This window comes from Herpailurus yagouaroundi, unplaced genomic scaffold (assembly GCF_014898765.1).
Source record: "Herpailurus yagouaroundi ecotype Mexico unplaced genomic scaffold, PumYag 187, whole genome shotgun sequence".
Classification (NCBI taxonomy): domain Eukaryota; kingdom Metazoa; phylum Chordata; class Mammalia; order Carnivora; family Felidae; genus Herpailurus; species Herpailurus yagouaroundi.
In genome coordinates this window covers 10,021,532-10,048,952 of record NW_024412418.1, presented here as the reverse complement: position 1 = coordinate 10,048,952, position 27,421 = coordinate 10,021,532, and the positions used below count along the sequence as shown (strand labels likewise).

Genomic DNA, 27,421 nt, shown 5'->3' with positions numbered 1-27,421 from the left:
TGAAAAAGTATGGGAAGCTTATTAGAAATTGAATAAGACACAAAAAGTGGAAAAATATCCCATGCTCATGGATTGGAAGAACAAATGCTTTTAAAATGGTGATACTACCCAAAGCAATCTACATATTCAGTGCAATCTCTATCAAAATAACACCAGCATTCTTCACAGAGCTAGAACAAACAATCCTAAACTTTGTATGGAACCAGCATAAGACCCTGAATAGCCAAAGCAATCCTGAAAAAGCAAACTAAAGCTGGAGGCATCACAGTTTCAGACTTTAAGCTGTATTACTAGGCTGTAATCATCAATACAGTATGGTACTGGCACAAAAACAGGCACATAGATCAGTGGAACAGAATAGAGAACCCAGTAATGGACCCACAAACATATGGCCAACTAATTTTTGACAGAGCAAGAAAGAATATACAATGGAAAAAAGACCGTCTCTTCAGCAAATGATGTTGGGAAAACTGGACAGTGACATGCAGAAGAATGAACCTGGATCACTGTCTTGCACCACACACAAAAATAAACTCAAAATGGATGAAAGACCTAAACACAATACAGGAAGCCATCAAAATCCTAGAGGTGAAAGCAGGCAAAAACCTCTTTGACTTCAACTGCAGCAACTTCTTACTCAACATGTCTCTGTAGGCAAGGGAAACAAAAGCAAAAATGAACTAATGGGACCTCATCAAGATAAATAAAAAAAGCTTCTGCACGGCAAAGGAAACAATCAGCAGAACTAAAAGGCAACTTATGGAATGGGAGAATATATTTGCAAATGACATATCAGATAAAGGGTTAGTATCCAAAATCTATAAAGAACTTCTCAAACTCAACACCCAAAAAAATAATCCAGTGAAGAAACTGGCAAAAGACATGAATAGATACTTTTCCAAAGAAGACATCCAGATGGCTAACAGACACATGAAAAAGTGCTCAACTTCACTCATCATCAGGGAAATACAAATCAAAACTTCACTGAGATACCACCTCACATCTATCAGAATAACTAACAACTCAGGCAGCAATGACAGATGTCGGTGAGGATGTGAAGAAAGAGGATCTCTTTTGCACTGCTGGTGGGAATGCAAACTGGTACAGCCACTCTGGAAAACAGTATGGAGGTTCCTCAAAAAAGTAAAAATAGAACTACCCTACGACCCAGCAAGTGGACTACTAGGTATTTATCCAAGGGACACAGGTGTGCTGTTTCGAAGGGGCACATGCACCCCAGTGTTTACAGCAGCACTATCAATAGTAGCCAAAGTATGGAAAGAGCCTAAATGTCCATTGATGGATGAATGGATAAAGATGTGGTATATATATACAATAGAGTATTACTTGGCAATCAAGAAGAATGAAATCCTGTCATTTGCAACAATGTGGATGGAACTAGAGTGTATTATGCTAAGCAAAATTAGTGAGAGAAAGACAAATATCATGACTTCACTCTTATGTGGAATTTAAGATGCAAAACAGATGAACATAAGGGAAGGGAAGCAAAAATAATATAAAAACAGGGAGGGGGACAAAACATAAGAGACTTAAAATATAGAGAACAAACTGAGGGTAGCTGGAAGGGTTGCAGGTCGGGGGAAGGGCTAAACAGGCAAGGGGCATTAAGAAGAACACTTGTTGGGATGAGCATGGGGTATTCTATGTAGGAGATGAATCACTGGATTCTACTCCTGAAATCATTATTGCGCTATATGCTAACTAGGACGTAAATTAAAAAATAATAATAAAAATAAATTTAAAAATTTTTAAAAAGTACCAAGTTCTCAAAATATGCTATCTTACCCATAGTAAGGTCTTACCCATATCTTACTATGTAAGAAATATACTGTTTTACCCTCAGTACTAAGCTATAAGCGTCCTATATTTTTACTAAAACATCCAACTTAGACTTCTTCTGATTTAAGCTTTGTGTGTGTGTGTGTGTGTGTGTGTGTGTGTGTGTGTGTGTGTGTGTATCAATGGCTATTTGGTATCCATGGTATGCTGCTTTTCTTTTTTTTAATTTATATATATGTATTTTTAAGTTTTTATTTAAATGCAAGTTAACATGTAGGGTAATAATGATTTCAGGAGTAGAATTTAGTGATTATGTAAGCATTTTTAAGTTCTATTACTAGGTGCATAAATCAATGAAATAGAAATCAACAGTCCAAAAGTTGTTTCTTTGAAGCACTGTTCGGGCGAAATTAATCAAGAAAAAATAAAGCATAAATAACCAAGATTGAGGTAAAAGGGAAGCATAGCAACAGCTAAAAAGATAAGACAGTGATACAATTACCAATTTTATGCCAACAAATTTGAAAACAATTGTAAAGAAGACAAATTTCTAGAAAAATGTAATTACCCAAGTTGATTTGGGTATTATAACTCAAATGAAAGCAGTGTCTTTAAAAAATCTTCTCACAAAGAACACAGCAAGGTCTATTGATTTTATATGTGAATTCTACCAAACTTTTGAGAATTACACTATCTCAATATAAAGACTCTTCTGGACAGCAGAAAAGGGAACAATTTCCCAATTCCTTGAGATGAGACTACTGTAATCTTGAAAGCAAAATAGGCAAAGACATTATGCAAAAGAAAAGTAATACACTAAGTTCACTTATAAACATAGGTATCAAAACCATAAGCCAAATATTAACAGACTAAATCCAATTGCGTATGTTTTTCTTTAACAAGGTGCACCTTGATCAAGTTGGGTTTACCCCAGACATACAAAACTGGTCTAACTTTAGGCAAACCTTGTATTTCATCAACCAAATTAAAGAATTATGAAATTATTTCAATAGATTGCATTTCTGCAATACCATCCATGATGTAAAGCTAATGCAAATTAAGAATAGACCAAGACTTCCTTAATCTGATGAGAAGAATCAACAAAATATCTACAGCAAAGATGAATCTTAATGGAGGAAATATTTAAAATAATTCTTTGAAATCAGAAAAGAGAATGCCCACCATCACCACTGTTTTTTCAAACTTGTATCAAAAGTCCTAGTGGGGCACCTGGATGGCTTAGTCAGTTAAACACCTGACTTCAGCTCAGGTCCTGATCCCACGATTCATGAGTTCAAGCCCTACATCCAGCTCTGTACTGACAGCTCAGATCCTGAAGCCTGCTTCAAATTCTATATCTCCCTCTCTCTCTCTCTCAAAAATAAATAAACATTAAAAAAATTTAAAAAGTCCTAGCAAGTACAGTAAATCAAGAAAAAGAAATTAATGGCATAAATATTAGGAAGAAAAAACCCAAAATCTTATTGAGAAATGATGTGATTATCTACATAGCAAACCCAGAAGAAGCTACAGACAAATTTTTAGAACTAACAGCATTTTTGGGGTGCCTGGGTGGCTCAGTTGGTTAAGCCTCCAACTTCGGCTCAGGTCATGATCTCGCGGTTTGTGAGTTCAAGCCCCGCATCAGGCTCTGTGCTGACAGCTGTGCCTGTGTCTTCCCCCTCCCTGCCCCTCCCATGCTCATGCTCTGTCTCTCTCTCTCTCTCAATAATAAATAAGCATTAAAAAAATTTTTTTAAAGAAATAACAGCATTTTTGTCAAGATGGCTGCCTATAAAGTCGATAAAAAAACTGCATTTCTATATAGCAGCACAAAGTATTAGAAAACATAATTTTCAGAATGTATTTCCATTGTTACAAAAATATAAACCTCCCAGCAGTAAATCTAACAAAAATTTGTATGCCTTGTCTGCACAAAGTGATAAAACTTTATTGAAAGGCATTTTAAAAGACCTAAATAAGCAGAGAGATATATAATGTTCATGGATAAGACAACACACATCATAAACATGTCACTTTTCCCCAGTTTGATTTATAGAGTCAGTGCTGTGATAATCAAAATAACAAGCTTTTTTTTTTATGACACTTGAAAAGCAGACCTTTATATTTATATGGAAGGGTAAAGGAATAGACATGACACTCAAAAAAATTAGGGTGTGAGAATTGCCTCACCTTTATGAAAAATTATAAAGCAAGACCTAATGCCATGTGCTCAAGGATAAACAGAAATAATGACCAGGAGGAACTAAATAGAAAGCCCAGAAGTCGACTCTGACATACATGGGACCGTGGAGGAGCAATAGGGAGAGAGGGGGTTTTGCAGGAAGCTGTGCTGGGCAGTGCTGAGCTAATTCCATCCTCACCTCATCACTTAACAAAGGAATCCCATGCGTATCAAGGACAGAACTTTAAAATTTAGAGTAAAATGGGGCACCTGAGGGGCGCCTGAGTGGCTCAGTCGGTTGGGCATCCGACTTCGGCTCAGGTCATGATCTCACGGTTTGTGGGTTCGATCCCCATGTTGGGCTCTGTGCTGACAGCTTGGAGCCTGGAGCCTGCTTTAGATTCTGTCTCCCTCGCTCTCTGCCCCTCCCCCACTTGTGCTCTGTCAAAAATAAATAAACATTTAAAAAAAATTTTTTTTAATTAGAGTAAATTGTAGGAGGTGATCTTTCTGGCCTTGGAATATAAGATGATTTCTTAAGATATAAAAGCACAAACTAGAAGAGAAAATATGAATAAGTTCAACTATTTTTAAAGTTTACATTTTTGTAAATTGAAGACATTTTTTTTTATTTTTTTATAAAAATTTTTTTTTCAACGTTTATTTATTTTTGGGACAGAGAGAGAGCATGAACGGGGGAGGGGCAGAGAGAGAGGGAGACACAGAATCGGAAACAGGCTCCAGGCTCTGAGCCATCAGCCCAGAGCCTGACGCGGGGCTTGAACTCACGGACCGCGAGATCGTGACCTGGCTGAAGTCGGACGCTTAACCGACCTCGCCACCCAGGCGCCCCCCCTGAAGACATTTTTTAAATTAGAAGACAGAAAAAATGTATAACATATTCAACCTACAAGGACTGATATGCAGAACATATAAATAAATTGATGAGAAAGATAAATAATAAAATGGAAAGATATATAAAAGATATTAACAGACATTTCACTGAAAAAAAGATGTGTACGGCCAATAAACACCAAGAAACAATTTTTAGTCTCACTAATGATCAGTAAATGCAAACTAAGACCACAGTAAGATGCTATTTTACCCCCACTGATGATACCAAGAATTAGAAAGGATATAAAGCAAGAAGCACTCCTAAACATTGCTGATGGGATTATAGATCGTATAACACCTTTAGGGAACACTTTCACATTCTCATGTTATGTTGGACATTTGCATATCTTGTGAACCAACAATCCTACTCCTGGATATCTACTCTACAGTGGAGAAATTCTGTACTTTTATTTGCAACAGGAAACGTAAAAACAGGAAGTAACTCAGAGCCCTCATCTACAGAAAATGGATAAATACATTCCAGTATATTCACCTAGTGGACATTTAACCATGCAGCAAAGCTGTTGAATGAGCTACAAGCTATACACAACATGGATGAATTTTAGAAATAGTGTTGAGTAGAAACTTCAAGTCCCAGAAGACTCCTTACAGTATTATACCACTGTTATAATGCACAGGAAGAAGCACACTAAGTATTAAATATTGTTGAAGCGTGTGTGTGTGTGTGTATGAGTGATGGGACAGTGTTTAAAACAGCAATGGAATAACAGACCCAGCATTTAGGATAGTGTGTGCCTCTGAAGAAAAGGCAAGAGGATGGAACAGGGAAGGCACACACAGGTAGATGCAAGTTCATTCTTCACTAGGGTGGTAGCTTCTGGGATATTCGTTATTTTATGCTTTATAGCATAAGTATATATTTTTATATGATTACTATGTATACATGTAATTATATAAATATGTTCTTTTGTATGTGTGAAATATTGCCATTAAAGAAAGATCATTTTAGTTTTAAAAAAAGAATCCTTTCGAGGAGCCAGTCAACAGGATCAAATCACTGAGGGGAGAATAAATCAGGCAGCTTCAGATTTCTCTGCAGCAGTCATCCAAGCCAAGTAGCAATGGAGGAATGCCAACACATTATTCAAGGAAAGAAGGAGCCATGGTTTTGTATCCAACCAGCTGTCCTTCAGGTATGAAGGCTGCAGACAGAAAGTTTTGAACACATATGATTATATTAACTTGCTAGGGCTACCGTAACAAAGCACCACAGACTGGGTGCCTTAAACAGTTGAAATGTGTTTTCTCACATTCCTGGAGGCCACAGGTCCAGGATCCAGGTGCTGACAGGGTCGGTTTCCTCTGAGGCCTTCCCCCTTGACTTCAGATGGCTAGCCTCTCACCGCCCCTCCACAGGGTCATCCCCCTGTGCACACGACCCTGATGTATCTCTTCCTCTTCTATAAATCCTTCATAGAAACCCAGTGGTGTTGGATTAAGGCCTCACACTGACGGCCTCATTTTAACTTAATTACCTCCTTAAAGACCTTCTGTCCAAATACAGTTATATTTTGAGGTACGAAAGGTTGAGATTTCAACATGAATTTTGGTGGAGCACGATTCAGCCCATAACAAAAATTGCAAAGAATATTGTTCCCATCAACAGTATTGGGCTGAACCTCAGCCAACCACAAGATGATTGGGGAAGCCACACAAAAGTAATGTCAATGATCAATGAATATATTTAACTGCAGAACCAATTGGAAAACAAAAGTGGGAAATGGAGTGATAGAACAGAATATAAATACTATATGCCCTGACAATGAAGAATGATAAAATTACCAAAAAATTAGACTGGAAGAAAGAAAGAAAGTAGAAAGCAGGGTAAGTTTTCCGATTGCTTCCTCTGTATTGGCTGAGAGTCCATCCATCAAAAGGAAAATCCAAAATGAGACCTAAATTAAGTACTGAAATTTTGTGTATGGTAGAGGTAGCATCTTGGTGTGGGAGGAGGGATGAATTATTCATTAAATATTATTGGGACAACTTAGTAGCCATCTGGAAAAAAATAAAATTGGAGCCATATCTTTTCTTTAACACCAAGTTAAATTTCAAATGGATCAAAGATTTAAATGTGAAAAATAAGGGGCACCTGGGTAGCTCAGTCGGTTAAGCATCTGACTTTGGCTCAGGCCATGATCTCAGGGTTTGTGAGTATAAGCCCTGGGTCAGGCTCTTTGCTGACGGCTCAGAGCCTGGAGCCTGCTTCAGATTCTGTCTCCCTCTCTCTGCCCCTCCCCTGCTCGCTCGCTCTCTCTCTGTCTCTGTCTCAAAAATAAATAAACATTAAAAAAAATTTTAATGTGAAAAATAAAACTATAAAAGTTCTGGGGAAAAAAACATGGTAAAACTTATTGATAATCTGAGGCCTTCTCAGCAACAACTGAAAATCCAGAGACCATCCAAATTAATAAGCTGAGCTACGCAGAAATCAAAATCTATATCACAAAAAGCACCATACGTCCAAAAGTGGACTTCAGAAAACTGAGAGAATGTATCTGTAATTCATATCATAGGCAGGGAACTAATCCCTCTAATAAATAAAGAGCTTTTTCAAATAGAGAAGATAAAGACCTCTTAACAAAATATAAGAGCAGCTACTTCACAGAAAGGAAATACAAAGGGCTGTCAAACATGAAAGGATGGTCAGTTCCATTCATAAGAAGGGAAATGCAGATTTAAACCCCATTCTTTACCTCTCAAAGAATCCAAGAGTTTAATAACAGACTGTGGTGAGGCTATAACAAAACAGGGACACATGTATTTCTGGTGAGGAATTGTTACAGTCCTATGGAGGGCAGTGTGATGGTATCTATCAAAATGACATGTGTATTCCCTTGTCCACATCTGGAAATGTATCCTACAAATTCACGGGCACAAATGCAAAACTATACCTAAGGTTATTTTTTCAGTGATGTTTGTAATAGTAAAAAATTGGGGGAGAGAGGAGTAGTCATTCATAAGGATCTAGTTAAATAAATAATGGAACATCCATACAATGAATAATAATGCAGCTGATAATAAAAGAACGAGGAGGCTTTCCATACACTGATGTGGCGAGAACTCCAAGGTGTATTGTTTAGTGAAGAAAACAAAGTGCAAGTGAATGTTACCTTTTATATAAGTAATACGTGACCTCATATGAAAAGATGGGAGTATCAGCCTGTATTCATATTTGCTTATATAAAGCGTAAAGAAACCCTGGAAAGTTACATAGGAAACTAAAAATACGGTTTACTTGTATACAATAGAGACAAGAATGGGAAGGAGACTTTTCACTGTATAACTTTGCATACCTTCTGGTCTTTGAAACATGTAAATGAGTTACCTGTTCAAAAACTTAAGTAAATTTAATTCCAGAAGATCATGGGCATGAAACATAGTTCTGCTATTTAATAGTTGAGCGGATTGGGACAAGACAATCTCTTTGAGTCATAGTTTTCTTATCTATAAAAGGCTGTAATATCAGTATCAAGCCCGTAGGATTGCTGTTAGGGTTACTGAGGATGCACATGTGTGGCTGCCTCCAGCACCTAGTAAGTACTCAGTGGTCACGAATGCATGTTACTGTTCTGAGTCTTGGTGGTAAATTCGTATGTTTAAGAGACGCCAGCTTCAACTGACCATTCTTTTGTAGAACCAGACATCCTGGGTCCTTTCCAGCATGGCAGCCCTCTACTGGAGAGTAAAAGGCCAAGGAAAGAAGGCAATTGACTGCCTCCGCCAGGCCCTCCACTATGCTCCACACCAGATGAAGGTGAGTGGGACTCAGAAGGTGTGAATTTCTGTCTCTTGGTCCTTTCCATTGTTTATTCTGAGGTTTCAACTAGCCGTCCTCATTCTTAGCCAGTAAGAAAGTGGCAAAATAGCATAGGCTGGAAGAACCTATGACCCCACTTATGCTACCACAAGCCTGGACGTTATACCCACCACCATGCCTTCCTGCCTCAGCAAATGGGAACTTGGGGGAAGGTCTTCAGGATCACCGGAAGGTGTTTCTTTCTATTCAGAGCCACCTGGCATAAAACATACTGGCCTAGGCAGCCTGTCACCCTGCAAGTCGTTCTGGGTTTAGCTCATCCCCAGAGGCCTGGAAGCCTGTTACACTTGTTTTGCTTAGACTGCTGACTTAAGCTTGCTTCCAGACACAGAAACTGAACCAGTTTCCATCTCTTCTTATATATCGGCCAGTTCCTGGTCTTCATCTGACTTCACCTTTTCCACAAAAACGAAAACTTCAAAAAGCCCTGCTAACTCAGTGTAACATCAGTCTTTTCAAAAATGCCAGTTGTAGTTATGATGACTGAGAATGTTCAGCTTTTTAATTTTTTTTCAACGTTTTTTATTTATTTTTGGGACAGAGAGAGACAGAGCATGGACGGGGGAGGGGCAGAGAGAGAGGGAGACACAGAATCGGAAACAGGCTCCAGGCTCCGAGCCATCAGCCCAGAGCCGGACGCGGGGCTCGAACTCCCGGACCGCGAGATCGTGACCTGGCTGAAGTCGGACGCTTAACCGACTGCGCCACCCAGGCGCCCCGCGAATGTTCAGCTTTTTAACAGCACATTTGTGTCCACATGTGCTGAGTTCTGCATTAATCTCCACATCTCCTACTTCCTGATGACATGGCTCATGTCTTCATGAGTGGTGGAAGGAGCTCACCTTTCCTTTTAGGCACTGTTGAGTTCCAAATGCAGCTGGGCCCCTTGCTAGCTTTGTGACCTTGGGCAGGTTATGAGACCTCTGTGGCCTCACGTAATGCCCTGCACTCTGCGAGTGTCCAGTAAGGACAGAGGGGTTCTCCTTTCCTGTGTCTTCTGTATCTCCTATAGAACTCCAGACTGTGTGATTCAGGTGGTAATTGCTTGGGTAACACATTTAAAGGACATAAATATTTGTGATGATAAAAATGTCGCTACTTGTTCAGCCTATCATCCTGTGCTCTGTACTGCTAGACAGCAGCAAGGGCCAACACTCTAGGTCAGGGGTCAGAGAATGTTTTCTGTAAAGGACCACATGCTAAGAAATTTAGGCTGTGTAGGTCAGACGGCCTCTGTTCTTGCCACTCGGTTCTGCCATGGTAGCATAAAACAGCCACAGAAATACGTAAAAGAATGGGAATGGTTACATTACAGTAAAACCTTACAAAAACAGGCAGCCAGCCAGATTTGGCCTGTAGGCCAAAGTTCACCAGCCCCTGCTTCAAGCAGATGAGGCTGTGGACCTTGCAGAAGGCACTTTGACTCTGTGACAGCATGACTCAGAGTGTGTGGTCTATGGTCAGGTGTCAGTCCATGAGCCGTTTGTTACCAGTCTGCAACAAGATGGGAGCCTATACCGGAACGTAAACCACCAACTTCACTAAGCAGATTGTTTACTCAGTTGACATTTCTGCTTCGTGTTTTGAGGCTAGACTTTCCTAATGAAAGAAGTAATGCATTGGTTTATATTCTCTCGCCATCGCCTCATCTATCACAGGCCAGTAGCAAATAGAAGACCAGCAGGTTCAGTTGCATTACTCAGTCATTGACCAGGAAAAACCTACTGCATTATTTATGAACAACTAAGAATGAAAGCTCAAAAACCAGTATCTTTCCCTTCTCGCCATTCTCCTTCTGTTCCCAGGATGTGCCCCTGATTAGCCTGGCTAATATCTTGCACAATGCCAAGCTCTGGAACGACGCTGTCATAGTAGCCACCATGGCAGTAGAGATCGCGCCGCACTTTGCTGTGAACCACTTCACGCTGGGCAACGTCTACGTGGCAATGGTGAGATTGGTAGTGGGGGCAGAGCACACCGACTCTGCCCCTCTCTCCCGGGCACACCTTTGATTGCAAAACTTCCTTGACTATCAGTGTCCTCCAGTTTCCTGTACATTTTGTGTCTGAAATTGCTAGGTCCACCAAAGGTATATTTTATGGCTAAAGGGTTTGTGCATTAAAAAGACAGTACATAGGGGCACCTGGGTGGCTCAGTCGGTTGAGCATACGACTTCAGCTCAGGTCATGATCTCACGGTCCGTGGGTTCGAGCCCCGCGTCGGGCTCTGTGCTGACAGCTCAGAGCCTGGAGCCTACTTCAGATTCTGTCTCCCTCTCTCTCTGCCCCTCCCCTGCTCATGCTCTGTCTCTCTCTGTCTCAAAAATAAATAAAAACATTTGAAAAATTAAAAAAAAAAATACAGTACAAAAGGGGCTCCCAGGTGGTTCAGTCAGCTAAGACTTTGACTCTTTGATTTCGGTTCAGGTCATGGATCTCATGGTTCATGAGTTCAAGCCCCTCATCAGGCTCTATACTGACAGCATGGAACTTGCTTGGGATTCTAGGTCTCCCTCTGTGTCTGCCCCTCCCCTGTTCTCTCTCTCTCTCTCTCTGTCTCTCAAAATAAATAGATAAGCATTTTTAAAAATAAGATAAAAATATAGTACATGAAACTCACCTAAGTATTTGCACTGTGTAGCTCCTCCGCATGAATTTAACACTAACAATAGTGTCCAAGTTACCTATAGTTTTCTGGAGCCAGAAAAACTTACCTAATGCTCACATGGACATAAACACTCATATTCTCTTGCCTTCAGGTTGGGCTAGGTACCTGTCATTGCACTCATGATGCCCTGTGCATGTTTTTCTTGCCACATTTTCACCTTGTTTTATAATCTTTTTTAAGTGTCCATCTCTGGGGGCGCCTGGGTGGCGCAGTCGGTTAAGCGTCCGACTTCAGCCAGGTCACGATCTCGTGGTCCGTGAGTTCGAGCCCCGCGTCGGGCTCTGGGCTGATGGCTCAGAGCCTGGAGCCTGCTTCCGATTCTGTGTCTCCCTCTCTCTCTGCCCCTCCCCCGTTCATGCTCTGTCTCTCTCTGTCCCAAAAATAAATAAACGTTGAAAAAAAAATTAAAAAAAAAATAAATAAATAAGTGTCCATCTCTCCCCCTAGACGAGGAGCTCCTTGGAGAAGAGACTCCTCTTCATCTTCCCGTTCCTAGCACTTCACAGTGTTTGGCACATACCAGGTCTCTTCAAATGTTTAATGAATGCTGGAGTGCCACTGGTTACATGGGATCCCATTTACAGAGAAAATACCAAAGCCATCATCCGGAACCCTTGTTCTGGTCAGAAACAAGGACCAATTTCAGAACTTAAAATCCCAGGGGTCCTCTAGAAGCTGTCATAGCTGAATTTAACATTAGGATCATGCCTTGCACTTGCATCTAAAGCTGGGTGTCTCACATGGGGCAACACCCAAGGTATTCTCAGTAAAGGCTAATAGAATAAGCAGCTTAAAGCTCTAAGTTTTATGTGTCATCCTTGACTTGAAAGGCGGCAAGTATAATTTGGCCAGGTAGGTATTGCTGAATGTGCAGATTTCCCTCTCTGCTTCTTAAAAATCAAAGTATCTATTTTTGTCCCCAGTAAATGTGAAATTTGCTACGATGAATGAGAAATTCTGCCTCTCACTTGCCTAGGAGGCGTCATTCAACCAGTTGGTTTGGGCTCTTCTTTGAGAGTGTTGGTCTACGTGAAAGATTAATGCCTTCAAAATGGCCGTGATCATTTCCAAACAATGTTTGTATTTTTAAACACTAGAGAGGACAAAAAAGCTGTTTGAAAATCTACAATACCTGACTTTGAGATACCTGACTTTACTTCCATCTCTCTAGCTGTAGTAAAAAAAACTTCAGGCAGATGCATAAGGAGCATTTGCCAGGCATAGTTCTAGAAGTTTCTGTGAGGATTAAATGGAGGGATTTTGTAAAGCACCCAGCACAGGGCCCGGCACAGGGCAGGTACTCAGGAATGATGGCTCTCACTGTTACCTCCAGGATGCCTCCCAGTGTTGGGTCAGACTTTTGTAAAGGTGATCTCCCCTTCCATTTTGGCTCTTGGGCTCTGCCTTCATTTTCTTTGTGATATTGTACCTCGGGGGTGTAGGTAGTTGTTTCCTTCCAGACCTCGGAGTTTTCCTCAGAGATGTAGACCTATTGAGAAAATACAGCAGGATTGCGACTGGCACAGAGGCGCTTCTCGAGAAGAAACCAGTGATGACACATATTTAGCTGGGCATCCCTCTCACGTCTGTCCCTTTGCCTCTCACAGGAGGAGTTTGAAAAAGCACTGGTGTGGTATGAATCGACACTGAAGCTGCAGCCTGAGTTTGTTCCGGCCAAGAACCGAATCCAGACTATCCAGTGTCACTTAATGCTGAAGAAGGGACGGCGCTCTCCCTAATGCATCCCTCCTCTCTCTCTTTCTCTCTTTCTCTCTCTCTCTCCCTTCATGCTCTTAAAAAAAAAAAAATAAGAAAAGAAACCAATCATTGTCAGTATCTACTTTTAATGACGTGTGTGAGAATAACTGAGTAAGATTTAAAACAGGACTTTTACATATGTGGGAATTGGTTTTGTTTTGTTTTTAAGTCCCTTCTTTCCCCCAGCCAACCTCCGCAACACAGATTTCTCAAAAGGAAAATGCAGCCGAAAGATACCGTGTAAATACTGAGCCAAGACGTTTCTGGAGCTGCGCTCTGTCTCCAAAACCTCGATGCCTTTAGGGCTTTCTTCAGTGGTCCAGCCAGCCTCCTCCTCTCTCTCGGGCGGAGGATGAAACCGCGTTGCACATTCTCTGCTTCCTGTCGTAGCCTCTGTTGTCAGTGGAAACGCAAAAGCCCATCTGGTGCCAGTGAGAAGCAACGTTGTGCGCTCTCCCCATTAGATCCATGCTGTCCTCGGTCGCGTCCGTTCCATGCTGCTATGTTACAAACTCTCAGAGGTAGTTTGCAGGGGAGGAAGGGGAAATGATTTTTAAAACAAAATATTTACAACAACAGAAACTCTTAGGATCACCTGACCTTTGTGATGTTATTTATGTTGGGGAGGGAGGGGGACTGAGAAGGGGAAATCAGCCGTGTACACCATCTATATCATTTGTACTTTACTTACAAATCACAAGGAAACCAATAAGTTGAAATCCTATATAACAGGTTTATATATATAGAATATGTATATTTGAAGCCCTCTACAGACCGAGTCTATGTTTTACTAATTCTTTGTTCACTGTGTTACCCGCCTTGGAATAAGGTGTGAGTGTGTGCTCCCTCTCTCTGAGGCCTTCAGACTTAGCTCCTCAGGAGAGAGCGACGCACCAAGGTTGAGTATTTCCGTACAGTGCTCTTCCCTCTGGTCCCAGGAGAGTCAGAAACTCCAGACATTTTGGAATCTTCAAGGGCACATACTGAGAACAAAAATAAAAGTTGTTTATGAGCAAAATAGGTCTGTAGCGTGTTTTTTCTTCAAAACCAGACTAACGTGGACAGCTCTGAAGCCAATGATAACTCTGGATCTGATCCTCTCAAGTCCTGGGTCATCTTTATCTTTCTTTCCACAACAGCAAGGTGAGGAGAGAGATAATCCATCGCTAGATTGTATGGCTGATGAACTTATCAGCGTGATACATTTGACCAGCAAAGATGCACAATCAGCAAGTGTTCAGAGTTGGGTATATAATTGACCTTCCCGGGAAAGGAAGAATAATCTAAGTCACAAAGTCACATCCCCTCAGGGTGAGCACTGATCCTGAAGTTCATCCATGTAAGCGTCATGGAGAACCTTGGTGAGGGTCATGTCGTAGGCGGGCACACACTACGCAGCCAGTGAACGTTAGCTCTTCTTGTTGGCAGAGGTCTTCAGGCCTGCCACCAAATCTTTTCCCAGTTCTAGAAATAAATGATTTTTCCTTCATGTTAAAAGAGTTTTGTTCCATTTCTGGACCCTGATCCAAAAGCTTGGTGGCTGCTTGGGGAGCCTGGGGCCTCAGTCGGTTAAGTGTACGACTCTTGGTTTTGGCTCAGGTCATGATCTCACGGTTCATGAGTTCGAGCCCCATGTCAGGCTCTGTGCTGACAGCATGGAGCCTGTTTAGGATTCTCTCCTCTCTCTGCCCCTCCCCCACTCACTCGTTCTCTGAAATAAACAAACTTTAAAAAAAAAAAAAAAAAACTGCTTCCAACAGTGATTCCTAGCTGGAAGGTGAGGAGCTTGAGAGTATTTAATAGAAATGCCACCCGAAGAAATTTTGATCTTTCTGTTTTTCACTCCGGTGGGTTTCTTCGATTCTGTCTTCCTATCCACTAACTCGTCAGCTGTGTCTAGTCTACTGTTTACCCATTGAGATTTTTATTGCAATAATGATATTTTTCACTCTTAGGATTTCTGGGTGGCTCTTTTTATCATATCTGCTTGCTCATGTTTCATGATCTCTCCTTGTTTGGTGGATGCTAGTCTTTGTTTTAACGACTTGAACATTTTCAGTATTCTTTTCAAATCGCACAATGATTTCTTGTTCATCAGGAATGAATTCTGTTTGTTGGGCATGTGGACTGGTGACCCCATAATGCTTGAATTCCCTGGTCCTCAGTGTTTACATCTCTGCTCCCCTCTGTGTTCTTTCCCATCCTTAGTGATCTCATCCAGTTACATGGTTTCGGATTCTGTCTCCGTGCTTATGACTTCCACATTCATACCTCAGGCATGGATAGATGCCTATTAGCCCTAAACTCATTTGTCCAACTGTCTACTCCATATTTTCACGTGGTCCAAAACTGAATTCCTTATCCTTCCCAAGGAGTCTTGTCTAACTTTGGTCTTCCCATCTGAGTTTCCTGCTTCCAATTAATCAAGTCAAAACAAACAAACAAAAATCCTAGAGTAATCCTGACACCTGTTAAAACAGAAGTCAGATTGTGTCATTTCTGTCCTTAAAACTAGTGACTTGAAAGGACATATAAAGCCTTACCAAACACACACACACACTGGCTCACCTCTTGGGCTTTATCTATTATTCTCCCTCTTCCTTTTTTTTTAAATATGAAATTTATCGTCAAATTGGTTTCCATACAACATCCCAACACGTGCCCGCCTCAATACCCACCACCCATACTCCACTCCCTCCCACCCCCCATCAACCCTCAGTTTGTTCTCAGTTTTTAAGAGTCTCTCATGTTTTGCCTCCCTCCCTCTCTAACCTTTTTTTTTTCCTTCCCCTCCCCATGGTCTTCTGTTAAGTTTCTCAGGATCCACATAAAAGTGAAAACATATGGTATCTTTCTCTGTATGACTTATTTCACTTATTTCACTCTCCAGTTCCATCCACGTTGCTACAAAAGGCCGTATTTCATTCTTTCTCATTGCCATGTAGTATACCATTGTGTACATAAACCACATTTCTTTTTTTTTTTTTTTAATTTTTTTTTTCAACGTTTATTTATTTTTGGGACAGAGAGAGACAGAGCATGAACGGGCGAGGGGCAGAGAGAGAGGGAGACACAGAATCGGAAACAGGCTCCAGGCTCTGAGCCATCAGCCCAGACCCCGATGCGGGGCTCGAACTCACGGACCGCGAGATCGTGACCTGGCTGAAGTCGGACGCTTACCCGACTGCGCCACCCAGGCGCCCCATAAACCACATTTCTTTATCCATTCATCAGTTGATGGACATTTAGGCTCTTCCCATAATTTGGCTATTGTTGAAAGTGCTCCTATAAACATTGGGGTACACGTGCCCCTATGCATCAGTACTCCTGTATCCCTTGGGTAAATTCCTAGCAGTACTATTGCTGGGTCATAGGGTAGATCTATTTTTAATTTTTTGAGGAACCTCCACACTGTTTTCCAGAGTGGCTGCACCAGTTTGCATTACCACCAACAGTGCAAGAGGGTTCCCGTTTCTCCACATCCTCACCAGCATCTATAGTCTCCTGATTTGTTCATTTTAGCCACTCTGACTGGCGTGAGGTGGTATCTAAGTGTGGTTTTGATTTGTATTTCCCTGATGAGGAGCGACGTTGAGCATCTTTTCATGTGCCTGTTGGCCATCTGAATGTCTTCTTTGGAGAAGTGTCTATTCATGATTTCTGCCCATTACTTCACCGGATTATTTTTGGGGGTGGGGGTGTGGAGTTTGGTGAGTTCTTTATAGATTTTGGATACTAGCCCTTCAAAAACAGACACATAGACCAATGGAATAGAATAGAAATCCCAGAATTAGACCCAGAAAAGTATGGCCAACTAATCTTTGACAAAGCAGGAAAGCATATCCAATGGAAACAAGTCTCTTTAACAAATGGTGCTGGGAGAACTGGACAGCAACATGCAGAAGGATGAAACTAGACCACTTTCTTACACCATTCACACACACACAAAAAAACCTCAAAATGGTTTTGGTTTTACTCAGGTAAAGGACCTGAGTGTGAGACAGGAAACCATCAAAACCCTAGAGGAGAAAGCAGGAAAAAACCTCTCTGACCTCAGCCACTGCAATTTCTTACTTGACACATCCCCAAAGGCAAGGAAATTAAAAGCAAAAATGAACTATTGGGACCTCATGAAGATAAAAATCTTCTGCACTGCAAAGGGAACAATCAACAACACTAAAAGGCAACCAACGGAATGGGAAAAGATATTTGCAAATGACATATCGGAAAAAGGGCTAGTATCTTCCTCCTTTTCAGCCAAACTAGCCTACTGACTGTGTTTTGAAACTTCCCACCTGCTCCTGCCTCAGGACGTCTGCATTTGCTGTTGGCTTTATCTGAAATGCTCCTCCCCAAAACCCACTTGGCTTACCTCCTCACCACCTCTGTGGGGCTTCCCTGATCATGAGATTTTACATTATGGCACCCGCCATCACAGTGTCCTAACCCCCTTGCCTGTTTACTTCTCTCCATAACGAATCATCATTGAGTCTACCAGCATATTTATTGTCACTCCCAACCTAAAAGGAAGCTCTAACTGCGAAGTTTTTATCTGTTTTGTACCCTGATGTGCCTCTAGCCCCTGGTACACAGTAGGTATCCAGAGAAAACTGTTGAGTGAATTAATTCATTAGTGGAGCTGGATGCCTCCCTATGAAGGAAGTTTTTGAGGTGGTCTCTCCTGGGATCTCTACAAGGTCAAACATGTTTGTATGTTACTTTCTGTGGGGTTTCTGCACTGTATGGAGAGTGAATTAGGGCCCCACCTTCCCAAAGGCAGGAGACTGAGGGTCCCAATATTTTACCTACTGGACAAAAATGTCTCATCCCTGGCTCCTGGCCTTATGCAGACCCATTTACATCTCTCAGTTGTCCATGAGTCCTGATTCCTGTCCCTGTGTGGAGCCTATGACCACAGTTCCTCAGCCCATAGTGATTCTCAGGCCTTGTGGATTGTTGCAGTGAGTTCCCACACCATTGCTGGCACGTGGTGATTTCTCTTTCTTGACTTTACATTAGCTCAGTATTTAAAATTGTGTGTTGAAGTTGAGAGTAGGGGATTCCAGAGTGTGTGCCCCATGTGCTTTCATGACTGGAAGTTTGGAAAGGCCAGTTCTATACCACATATGACCTTTCCCCCAAGAAATCTGGAACTTCCCCTGGGGATACTGATAAACATGAATTATGTTCTTCATAAGGGCTCAAATGGAAAAAAGACATTCAGACCCACTAGCTTCAGAGCATACTCTGACTTTGTCTAGAATTTACCTTCTCCAGAGTTACGCCATGGCCTTAACCCCAAAATCTCTGCAGGGGCCTATTACAGAAAGCCCAGCTACTCTGAAAATGTCCAGCTCCTTTGGGGAAGTACTCCTTACCATGTGAAAACAAGCTCAGGCCCTTTTGGAAATAAGGCCTGGCCAGACCCTTACCACGTTAGCTTCATTAAAATGGCCTGGGGCTTCTCCATTAAGGCATCTCCAAGAGTTTTGAGAATGTGTCCAGAGTCATTCTCAGCAGCCATTTTCTCTATAGTCAGGTAAGGCTAGTGAGGACTAGGGGCCCCAGGGAAAAAGGACCAGGCCAACTTCTGCCCATTACTCTCCAAATCCTGCAGGTGGCAGCTGGACACCAGGCTGAGCTTCTGAGGACCAAACTTGGTAACTAAGGGGCAGACTACATGGCATTCCAAGTGCAGAGATGTTCACAATCCAGGGAGATCCCAGCGGCTAGCTATAAAGGATGAAAAGGCAGAAGGGAGGTGAAGGGAGTAGTGTCTAACCAACCTGCCTGCCAACATTCACGTTTATGAGGTAGAATGGGATGCAATTACAAATTCACTCCCTCGTGTTAGCGAATGTCATCCTAAAGAGGTGACCACCAATTGACCCAGGAACTGGATCCAGGCACTCTGAGGCTCCTCACCCACTCCCCTGTCCTTGGAACATGGGTTCTGCTTGCCTTTCCCACTTGCAGAGGCTCTTCCTGGGACCAGGGAGCTAGCCCAGAATATTCTTCTCGTGGCAATGGCAGAAGCACTAGAGAACAAGCCCAGTCATGTGAGAACTTTCAGGTACCTGCTGTGTCACGTGTGCTAATATCCATTGTCCAGGGATAGGAATTACAACCCGGCATTCAGTGAGAGAGTGCTGCAAAGTCACATGGCAATGGGCATGGGCACAGGGAGGAAAGAGGGATGGAGGCCATTCACGTAATCAACCACAGCCTTCTAAGTCTTGCCCTTCCTAGCCCCTTGTCTGATCTCTGCTGTGACACTTTAATCACATTCTCCCTTCTCTGTATTTATATTTCTATCATCTCCTCTACTAGACATCAAGCTTTTTAAGAGATTTTACTTGCCGTAGCACTTTGAACATGATAGATGGTAGGTGCTCGGTAATATTTATTGCACGGTGAGTGAATTTCCTTTATGAGCAGTGCCGGTCCTTCCAGATATCTATACAAGGGAAAAGGTACTGAAATCTCTAATAAAGGGCTTTTGTATCCCTGGACAGTGGGTATTAGCACATGTGACACGAGCAGGGTCTATCTCCTTTATCTACAGGGAGCACTTATCTTATTCACCTAGGGTCCAGAGTGGACATTGATAAATATCTCTTTTTTTAATGTTTATTTATTTGTTTTGAGAGAGGCAGAGAGAGCGCACTAGTGGGGGGAGAGCCAGAGAGAGAAGGAGAAAGAGAATCCTAATCAGGCTCCTGACTGTCAGCACAGAGCCTGACTCGGGACTCGACCCCACAAACTTTGTGAGATCGTGACCTGAGCTGAAACAAAGAGTCGGACGCTTAACCAACTGAGCCGCCCAGGCACCCCAGTAAATTTCTCTTGAATGCTGTACGAATGATGGCCATCACAACTTTTCCATTCTCTGACTGCCTCTACACATTCTTTGGCCCTTTGTCTCACCTTCTGGATATTGCTAATTAATCTGTTATGCTTACGATCCATCATTACAGAGTCACATCGCCAAGTTTTTACTGACCTAGCAGACCCTCCAAAGTAGTCACCTCAATAGACTATATAGCTTCACATACTCTTTTCCCATTCTGCGTTTGGAAGGAAGTTTCAGGAACTCATGCAGTAGTGCTTCTGTCATGTTCACTTGAATACTCTTGAGGGTGACAGATCTTTGCCTTGTTAAGGTAGGTAGCATTTTTGGAAAGAGCTGACAGTCATTTGGATCCAGAGCCAGTGACTGAAGTGGGTGATCAAGCTGGGTCATTCTGGGGACAAAAGCCAGATGTGGTCGGGGAGGAATGAGCCTCTTTCATAGTTGTAAAGCTGTCCCCGAGGACAGCCTAAAGGAACCCCAGAAGGAAGCAGATAGTATCATTTGAGCACGTCTACCTCCCAACAGGGTGACGATTTTGAAGGGGCCCGTACAGCATTGGATGAGAAAGTTCTGGTCTCATTTACTTTAGCTGTGGTTCTTGTTCCTGGACATCCTTTGAGAAGCCGATGAAAGCTCTGGACCCTCTCCAGGAAAAGGCTCATGAGCCCATATTTTACATATAATTTGAGGGGCCCGTGGACCTTCCTGAGGCTGCTCCCAGTCTCCCAGGTAACTTCTGTCTGGAATGAACACACTAACTAGGGTTAGGGCTCTACAGAGCTACAAGTATGTTTTTCTTAGTTCCTTCATTTCTGCCCACACACCCCACAAGCGCAGCCCAGGACTATGACATAACAGATGTGAACTACTTGTCCAATCTGCTTTGATCTGAGACAGACAGCTGCAGCCAGCTTGTCCGCTCAGCACCCCCCACCCCCATCTCTGGCTCCTCTCAGAAGGAGTGAGTTTCAGCCTCCACAAGCTTCTCGCTTGGGAAGAAGTAAGGAAAAGCCTTGCTGCTCCAGTTCTACTCGGGGAGCCAGGCCAGGATGAACTTGACTTTGGGACCCGAGAGCCAGGCCAGACCAGGTCCAGAATCCTTGGTGCCCCTCCCTTCAGGCACCTGTCTGAGCGCAGCGAGGGCACAGGCGTGGGAAGCGGCTGCCATGAGGCCTAGTGGCCACAAGAGGGCCCCATTTGTTCTGATAGGACGAGGCATCCGGCTGGCATCGTGACTCCGGACTTCATCCTCCAACACCCACGCAGGCTCCCGGGTCGTGTTGGGTGCTGACTGCGGAGGGGGATAGGGCATGGCGCTACAAGGCCTCCGCTCTGGGGTCTCTTGTTCAGGTGGCCACCAGCTGAGGCAGGTTCCCCCTCAGCCAGCCACCTGCTTCTCTTCAGGCAAGTGCTATGGGCATTAGGCCCAGGACACATTCAGGGCCTGGCAAGGCCACTTCCCGTGCCTCTAAGTGCTCAGGCCTTTTATAAGGTATGTTTCATCTCCTTTTAACGTTTTCTTTATGGCAAAAGCAACCCACGTTCAAAGGGGAAAAGGAGAAAATTCAGAAGGGCCAGGTGCACTTGTAACTAGCCATTCTCAAAGACAACTCTGTTCACCACGACAGGGTTACGTCTTGCCCAGAACCCTCACAGACTGTGCTCCTCAGAAGGCTAATAAGAACAGGGGAGCCAGTCAGGGAGAATGGGGATGTGTTTGTGTTGCTGGGGTACCTCAGTACTTTGTGTAGAGCTGAGGCCATCGATCCCTCCAGGGTTCCAAGCCACAGGTGCGTGGAGGGAGAAACGGGTGGCTGAGGGCAGAAAGGGATGGGAAGCTCACCCACACTGAGCCACTCTGTGCCCTCACTATGCATCCCAGGGGCCGTCTCCTCCATCCAATACCAACATGCCAAGGCCAGTATCATTCCTGCTTTACAGCTGGGGAAACCCAGCCTCCCATAAAACCATTTCCTCGGGTCGGGGTGTGCCACTGGTGAGCGATGGAGCTGGATCTGAAGCCAGAACTGTCTTGCTCCGGAAGCTAATGCCTTTACACATCCTTGGGATCTCTCAGGGCAGGGGTCTGCCTTCAGGCTTGGAGAACGTGGTCCTTTCCCTCCCACCGCAAGGGCACACTCTTCACCTGCACCGACAGCATGCACACACACCCCAGAGTTTGCAGGACAGACCCAAGTTGGTGCCACTGACCCTGGGCCCTGGTTCCATGGCCCCTGCCCCGAAAGCAGCCATCAGGAGGCCTGAGAAGTGGAGAGGTGGGCATCAGGGGAGAGTCCTCATCAGATGCTGCAGTGAAGCGTCCCCCACCCACTCAGCATCATCTCCACTCTGCACGCTGGAGACTGCTCTCACCCGGTCTCCCTCTGAGGCTCTGGAGAATGGTCCACAGAGACTCCGATCATCTTCTCTGGAAAGGGGCCCCTGCCCCTTCCTGGGGGTACAGACAGCTCTGAGAACAGGCACTCCCCTCCTCTGTTCCCAACGTCCCTTTCTTAGGACACCTCTTCCCAGACTCAGCTTTGAGCCCCAGGGAGAGGCCTCCCCTGGTTGCCAGGGCAACGGCTCCATTGTTCCTGCTGCTGGAGTTTAGCAGGCAGGCCCCCTCAGTTTCTGGACCCTGCTCTCCCTACCATTCTTGAGCCAGTGGAGCCTGCAGTGCCCCCATTCTACTCCTCAGGGCCTCTTTGTCGTCAGGATGCAGAGGAGGGGGAGACAGGCTGACTGGTCACCATGCCAACATCGCATGGCCCACATCCCTGCAGGGAGGGGATGGGTTGGGTGGTCGGATATTGAGCAGTGGAGGGAGCAGTTAGTCTGACTCTTGGGTCACCTGCCCAAGGGCCCCTGCTGCTGGCTCAGGGTCCATTTTGGGAGAGGATTTCACTAGCTCTCTGCTTTTTCACCCAGTTTGTTCAATTTTTGTTTGGTTAAGCAAAACTTGAGGCTTAGGCTTTCTCTTACCCATCTGAATTTTCAGGCAGCACATGGACTGAGAGAGGAGCCAGGCTGTGGCCCACCCAGCCTAAGTGGGACGATAATCCTTCCTTCCTTCCTTCCTTCCTTCCTTCCTTCCTTCCTTCTTTCCTTCCTTCCTTCCTTCCTCCCTCCCTTTCTTCCATCCCTCCCTCCCTCCCTCCTTCCTTCCTTCACTCCATCTCATTCATTCAACAACATTCACTGAAGCTGACTCAGAACCATCCTGCAAGTTAAATATTATTAAAACCACTTTCCAGAAGGAGAAACTCTTACTCAAAAAGGTAAATTACCCAAGGTTCCTAAAATATTGTCAGAGGCAGGATTCAATCTCAGTTCTGCCTGGGCAACAACCTGGAAGTCAACTCTTGATTCCCTCCTTTATTGTTTCATTTGTACATTCATTCAGTAAATAAGTCCTGAGGACTTCCGTATGCCAGGCACCTTGCTGGGCACTGGGGACATAAGAAAAACACCTCACTCTGGTGAGAGAGGCAGACAGGTAAAACAGCCCATCACAATTTGTGGGATGAGGGCTCCATCAGGAGAGTCCAGGCACTGGGAAAGACCAGCTGACCTCAATGGCATTTCTCATGTTCTAAGTCACTGAGTCACAGACCCTCTGAGCTCAAACTGATGCTCTATCCACACTGCACGTCAGCCAGACAGAGGTAAAACCACACCTGGAGCTTAGGACAATGATTAGGAAAGACCAGAGTCTAAAAATTTAGAATAGTGATATTTAGGAGAACCTACTTCAGTCTGAAGACCCTGAATCCCATGACTCCACCAGGCTTCTCTCACCAGTAGAAACAGCCCCTGCTACCTTGCCTAAGGAGACTGGGCCTGCCTTGCTTGAAGACTCTATGACTATCCCTTACCCATAGCCTCACCTGCCCCCAGAGCCATGGGAAAGACAATCTCCGTGTGCCCAAGGAGCCAATTATAAAGGTGAGTCTAATAGACGCTTAAATGCCCAAATGTGCAAATTTACATATCAATGAAAACCTGAGGAATATTCATAAGAATGGGTTCCACCCATGCTAGAGTAGGGAGAAAAGAATGTAGTTGTAAATCCAGCTGAGTTACCAGAGATTCTGAGGCTGGTGTGCCAGCTCAAGAACGTGATAAAAGTTCCAGTGTTACTTCACTTGGTAAACTGAAGCCTGTACTCGATGAAACCGACATGCCAACGTTGTTCTAGGTACAGTGGAGAAGAAATCTAAGGACTTAGGGAGATAGACACATGGAAGCAGGTTTGCCATCCGCGACTGCCTTATCCGTGCTTTATATCCCCTGAGGGGGACCAAAGGACCCTCCCTTCCCCAAGATGGTGAGAAACATGTTGCTAAGGAGATAGTGTTACTGTTGCAGGGTACCACATGCTGGGGATGTTGACGGAAGATACTGCCACTGAAACGTGTCCCTGAGCTTTAATGGGAAGAGTGAGATCCCAGCATTGGCAATTCACTGACACTTAGTGACCAGAAGCAAAGTGGACACAGAAGGCAGCAGGGCCAGGGTGACAGTCAGAACAGACTGACACATAGGGATCTTTGGTGGTGGCCAATTAATCATGGGTGCCAAGGGGTAAAATACACGAGGCATTGCATTCACATCCTACTTGATCTGTAGAGTTAAAAGACAAACAAACTAGAGTTCTGACAAGCAAAAATCTCAAGACATCAGCAAGTCTTAGATTTTCACTAAATTCCCAACCTAAGTCAAGAGAATAGAAAAACGTACTCTGTACCATATGACGTTGCAAATTTATATTGTCCATTTCCCTCCCAATTTTTCTGTGGTCATTAAGTACAGTGGATGTGCACTGGGAAAAGAGAAATACTGGACTCTTCAGGATTTATTACTGGCTCTGAGCTAATCTTAATCCCGGGTCATGGGTTGAGTGAGCATTAATGGAAGTCAGGAAATAAATGGAGTTTGGGCCCAAACTAGTTCATAGTGGGCCCAGTAGATTCATATCTACCCTGTGGTTGTTTCTTCAGGTCCTGAATGTATAGTTGGAATATATGTATACATATACATATACATATGTACACACACATATATATACACACACACACATATTTATTTGTTTATACGTATATATACATAAGTATATATATTATTTATACATATATACATATATATATATATGTATATATATATATAAAATCAGATATACACAAAATCTCCTGCCTGACCTATGGCAGATACAGACTGACATGATAGGAAGGACTAAGTGAGAACTCCTGCCAGCCTTCTCCCTAACAATAGAGTAAATCAAAACCAATGCCACATTTCTAGGAGAATCACAGAGAATAGTGCCACCACAGAACACTTAAAAAAAAATGCAAGGTTGGTGACCCAGTGGTGCGCTAGAATTACTTCGTGCAAGCCCACAAGAACTGTTGACATTATTCTCATTTATTTATAACAATTGTTCTGATTGTTAACATTACCTCCCAACTGCATCTTCAGTGACGTTACTTTGGTAGCTTAAAATTGGCCATGTTGGGACTATTTAAACCAGAGAAATTGGGAAACATTACAAATCAGGCTTTCTTTTTTTTTTCTTTTCTGAAAACCAGTTTATCAGCAAACTACCTGTGACCCCTATCATATCTTCATTTAACTTACCTGTTTGGCTTGAGCAGATGTATCTTGGAGTTGGAGAATGATGGCAGATTATGTTACAGAAATCAGACTGTCATTTCAATTTCAGCTGCCATTCTGGATCTGGTCTACTTACTGTATCATATCAGCCCAACTTCTGATGTCTGTCTACTATGGTCAGAAAGGTGGATGGATAGATGGATGGATGGATGGATGCAAGGTGAACACATATTTTTCACAATGGCTAATTTATGGAAACAACCTAAATGACAAGAAATGAATGGTTAAGGAAATGCAATACACACAATGGAATATTAATCAGCCATAAAAAGAAGAAAATCCTGCTATCTATGACAATATGGATAGACCTGGAGGGCATTGTGCTAAGTGAAATAAGGCAAACACAAGAAAGATAAATACCGTATGATTTCAATTATATGTGGAATCTAACATAGTCCAAATCGGGGGTGCCTGGGTGGCTCAGTCAGTTAAGCATCTGACCCTTGATTTTGGCTCAGGTCACAATCTCCTGGTTCGTGGGATCAAGCCCTGAGTCAAGCTCTGTACTTACTGACAGCATGGAGCCTGCTTGGGATTCTCTCTCTGTGTGTCCCTCCCCCCTTCTCTCTCTCAAAATAAATAAATAAACATTAAAAAAAAAAAACACAGTCAAAATAATAGAAGCAGAGAGTAGAGTGGTGGTTGCCAGGAGCCAGGGGTGGGGGGAATAGGAAGATGTCGGTCAAAGGGTACAAAGTTTCAATTATACAGGATAAATAAGTTCTGGAGATGTAAAGTACAGCATGGTGACTGTACTTAACAATATTATATTGGGTATCTGAAATCAGCTAAGAGAGCATATCTGAAGTGTTCTCACAAAAAAGAAAGAAGAAAATTATAGCTATGTGAGGTGATGGATATGTTAATTAACTTGATTGTGGTGATCATTTTATAATGCATGCATATGTCAAAACATCAAGTCGAACACGTTAACCGTATACAATTCTCATTTCTCACCTATACCTCAGTAAAGCTGAAAAAAAGAAAATTATTAACTAGGCTAAGGTAATTGCTTACCGTCTCTTCTAAACAGATGAGCGCACTGTCCAATGGGACGAAATTGACACATAACCTGTATTGTTTATCATGCAAGTAGCAATACTGAGCGTAACCTCTTTCTCTTTGATGGGCTATAAATACATTTGGATACTAAGGGATTTTGCAATTAATATAAATATAGCTAAAATTTATAGAATGCATTTATAGAATGAGACTTTTATCTCAACTATAAAATGAAAACAGTAGCCCCTATGTATGTCCAGTTCACCAAATGATGTGATAATCAAATGAAGTTGTTTGTATGTGTAAAACAGCATTGTAAATTTTAGTGCCCTGCCTTAAAACATGGTGAGGTAAATAGCTACTAGGCTGTTTCTATATTCAAGATTGAATGGGAGATTCTTGGCAATTATCTATTATTCAAGGATGAAAGTCTGTGGCTACTAATCAGCTTTGTCAAAATCTGTAATTGTATATTCGGCATAAGTCTGATTTTAACAACAAAAAAAGATGGATGGATGAGTGGATTGTTTGTATGAAGGGATGGTTATATTGGGTAGGAGCATGATGCTGTTGCTGTTGTTTTTTTTTTTTGTTTTTGTTTTTGTTTTTGTTTTTTAGAATCTAAGAGTGGGAATAAAGGTGTGCACTCCTAGACTGCTGAGAATGAAAACCCAAAAACTTCCCAGAATCGCTTTCACTAGTTTAGAGCATGACACGGGTCCTGTCAATGAGAAACATTCAGTGAATGTGG

The 27,421-nt window shown here is 43.0% G+C and overlaps 1 protein-coding gene across 2 annotated transcripts in view; it reads left to right on the top strand.

Annotated features, from left to right (window-relative positions):
• The window catches only part of TTC17 (tetratricopeptide repeat domain 17), a 127,077-nt gene extending 112,914 nt beyond the window's left edge, over nucleotides 1–14,163 (top strand). For both annotated transcript variants that reach the window (XM_040495399.1, XM_040495398.1), the window contains 3 exons: nucleotides 8,538–8,657; nucleotides 10,526–10,669; nucleotides 12,995–14,163. In XM_040495399.1, the coding sequence (XP_040351333.1) occupies nucleotides 8,538–8,657; nucleotides 10,526–10,669; nucleotides 12,995–13,126 (396 nt within the window). In that variant the 3' untranslated portion in view covers nucleotides 13,127–14,163. The remainder of the gene's footprint in view (nucleotides 1–8,537; nucleotides 8,658–10,525; nucleotides 10,670–12,994) is intronic.
• The last annotated feature ends 13,258 nt before the right edge of the window (nucleotides 14,164–27,421 follow it).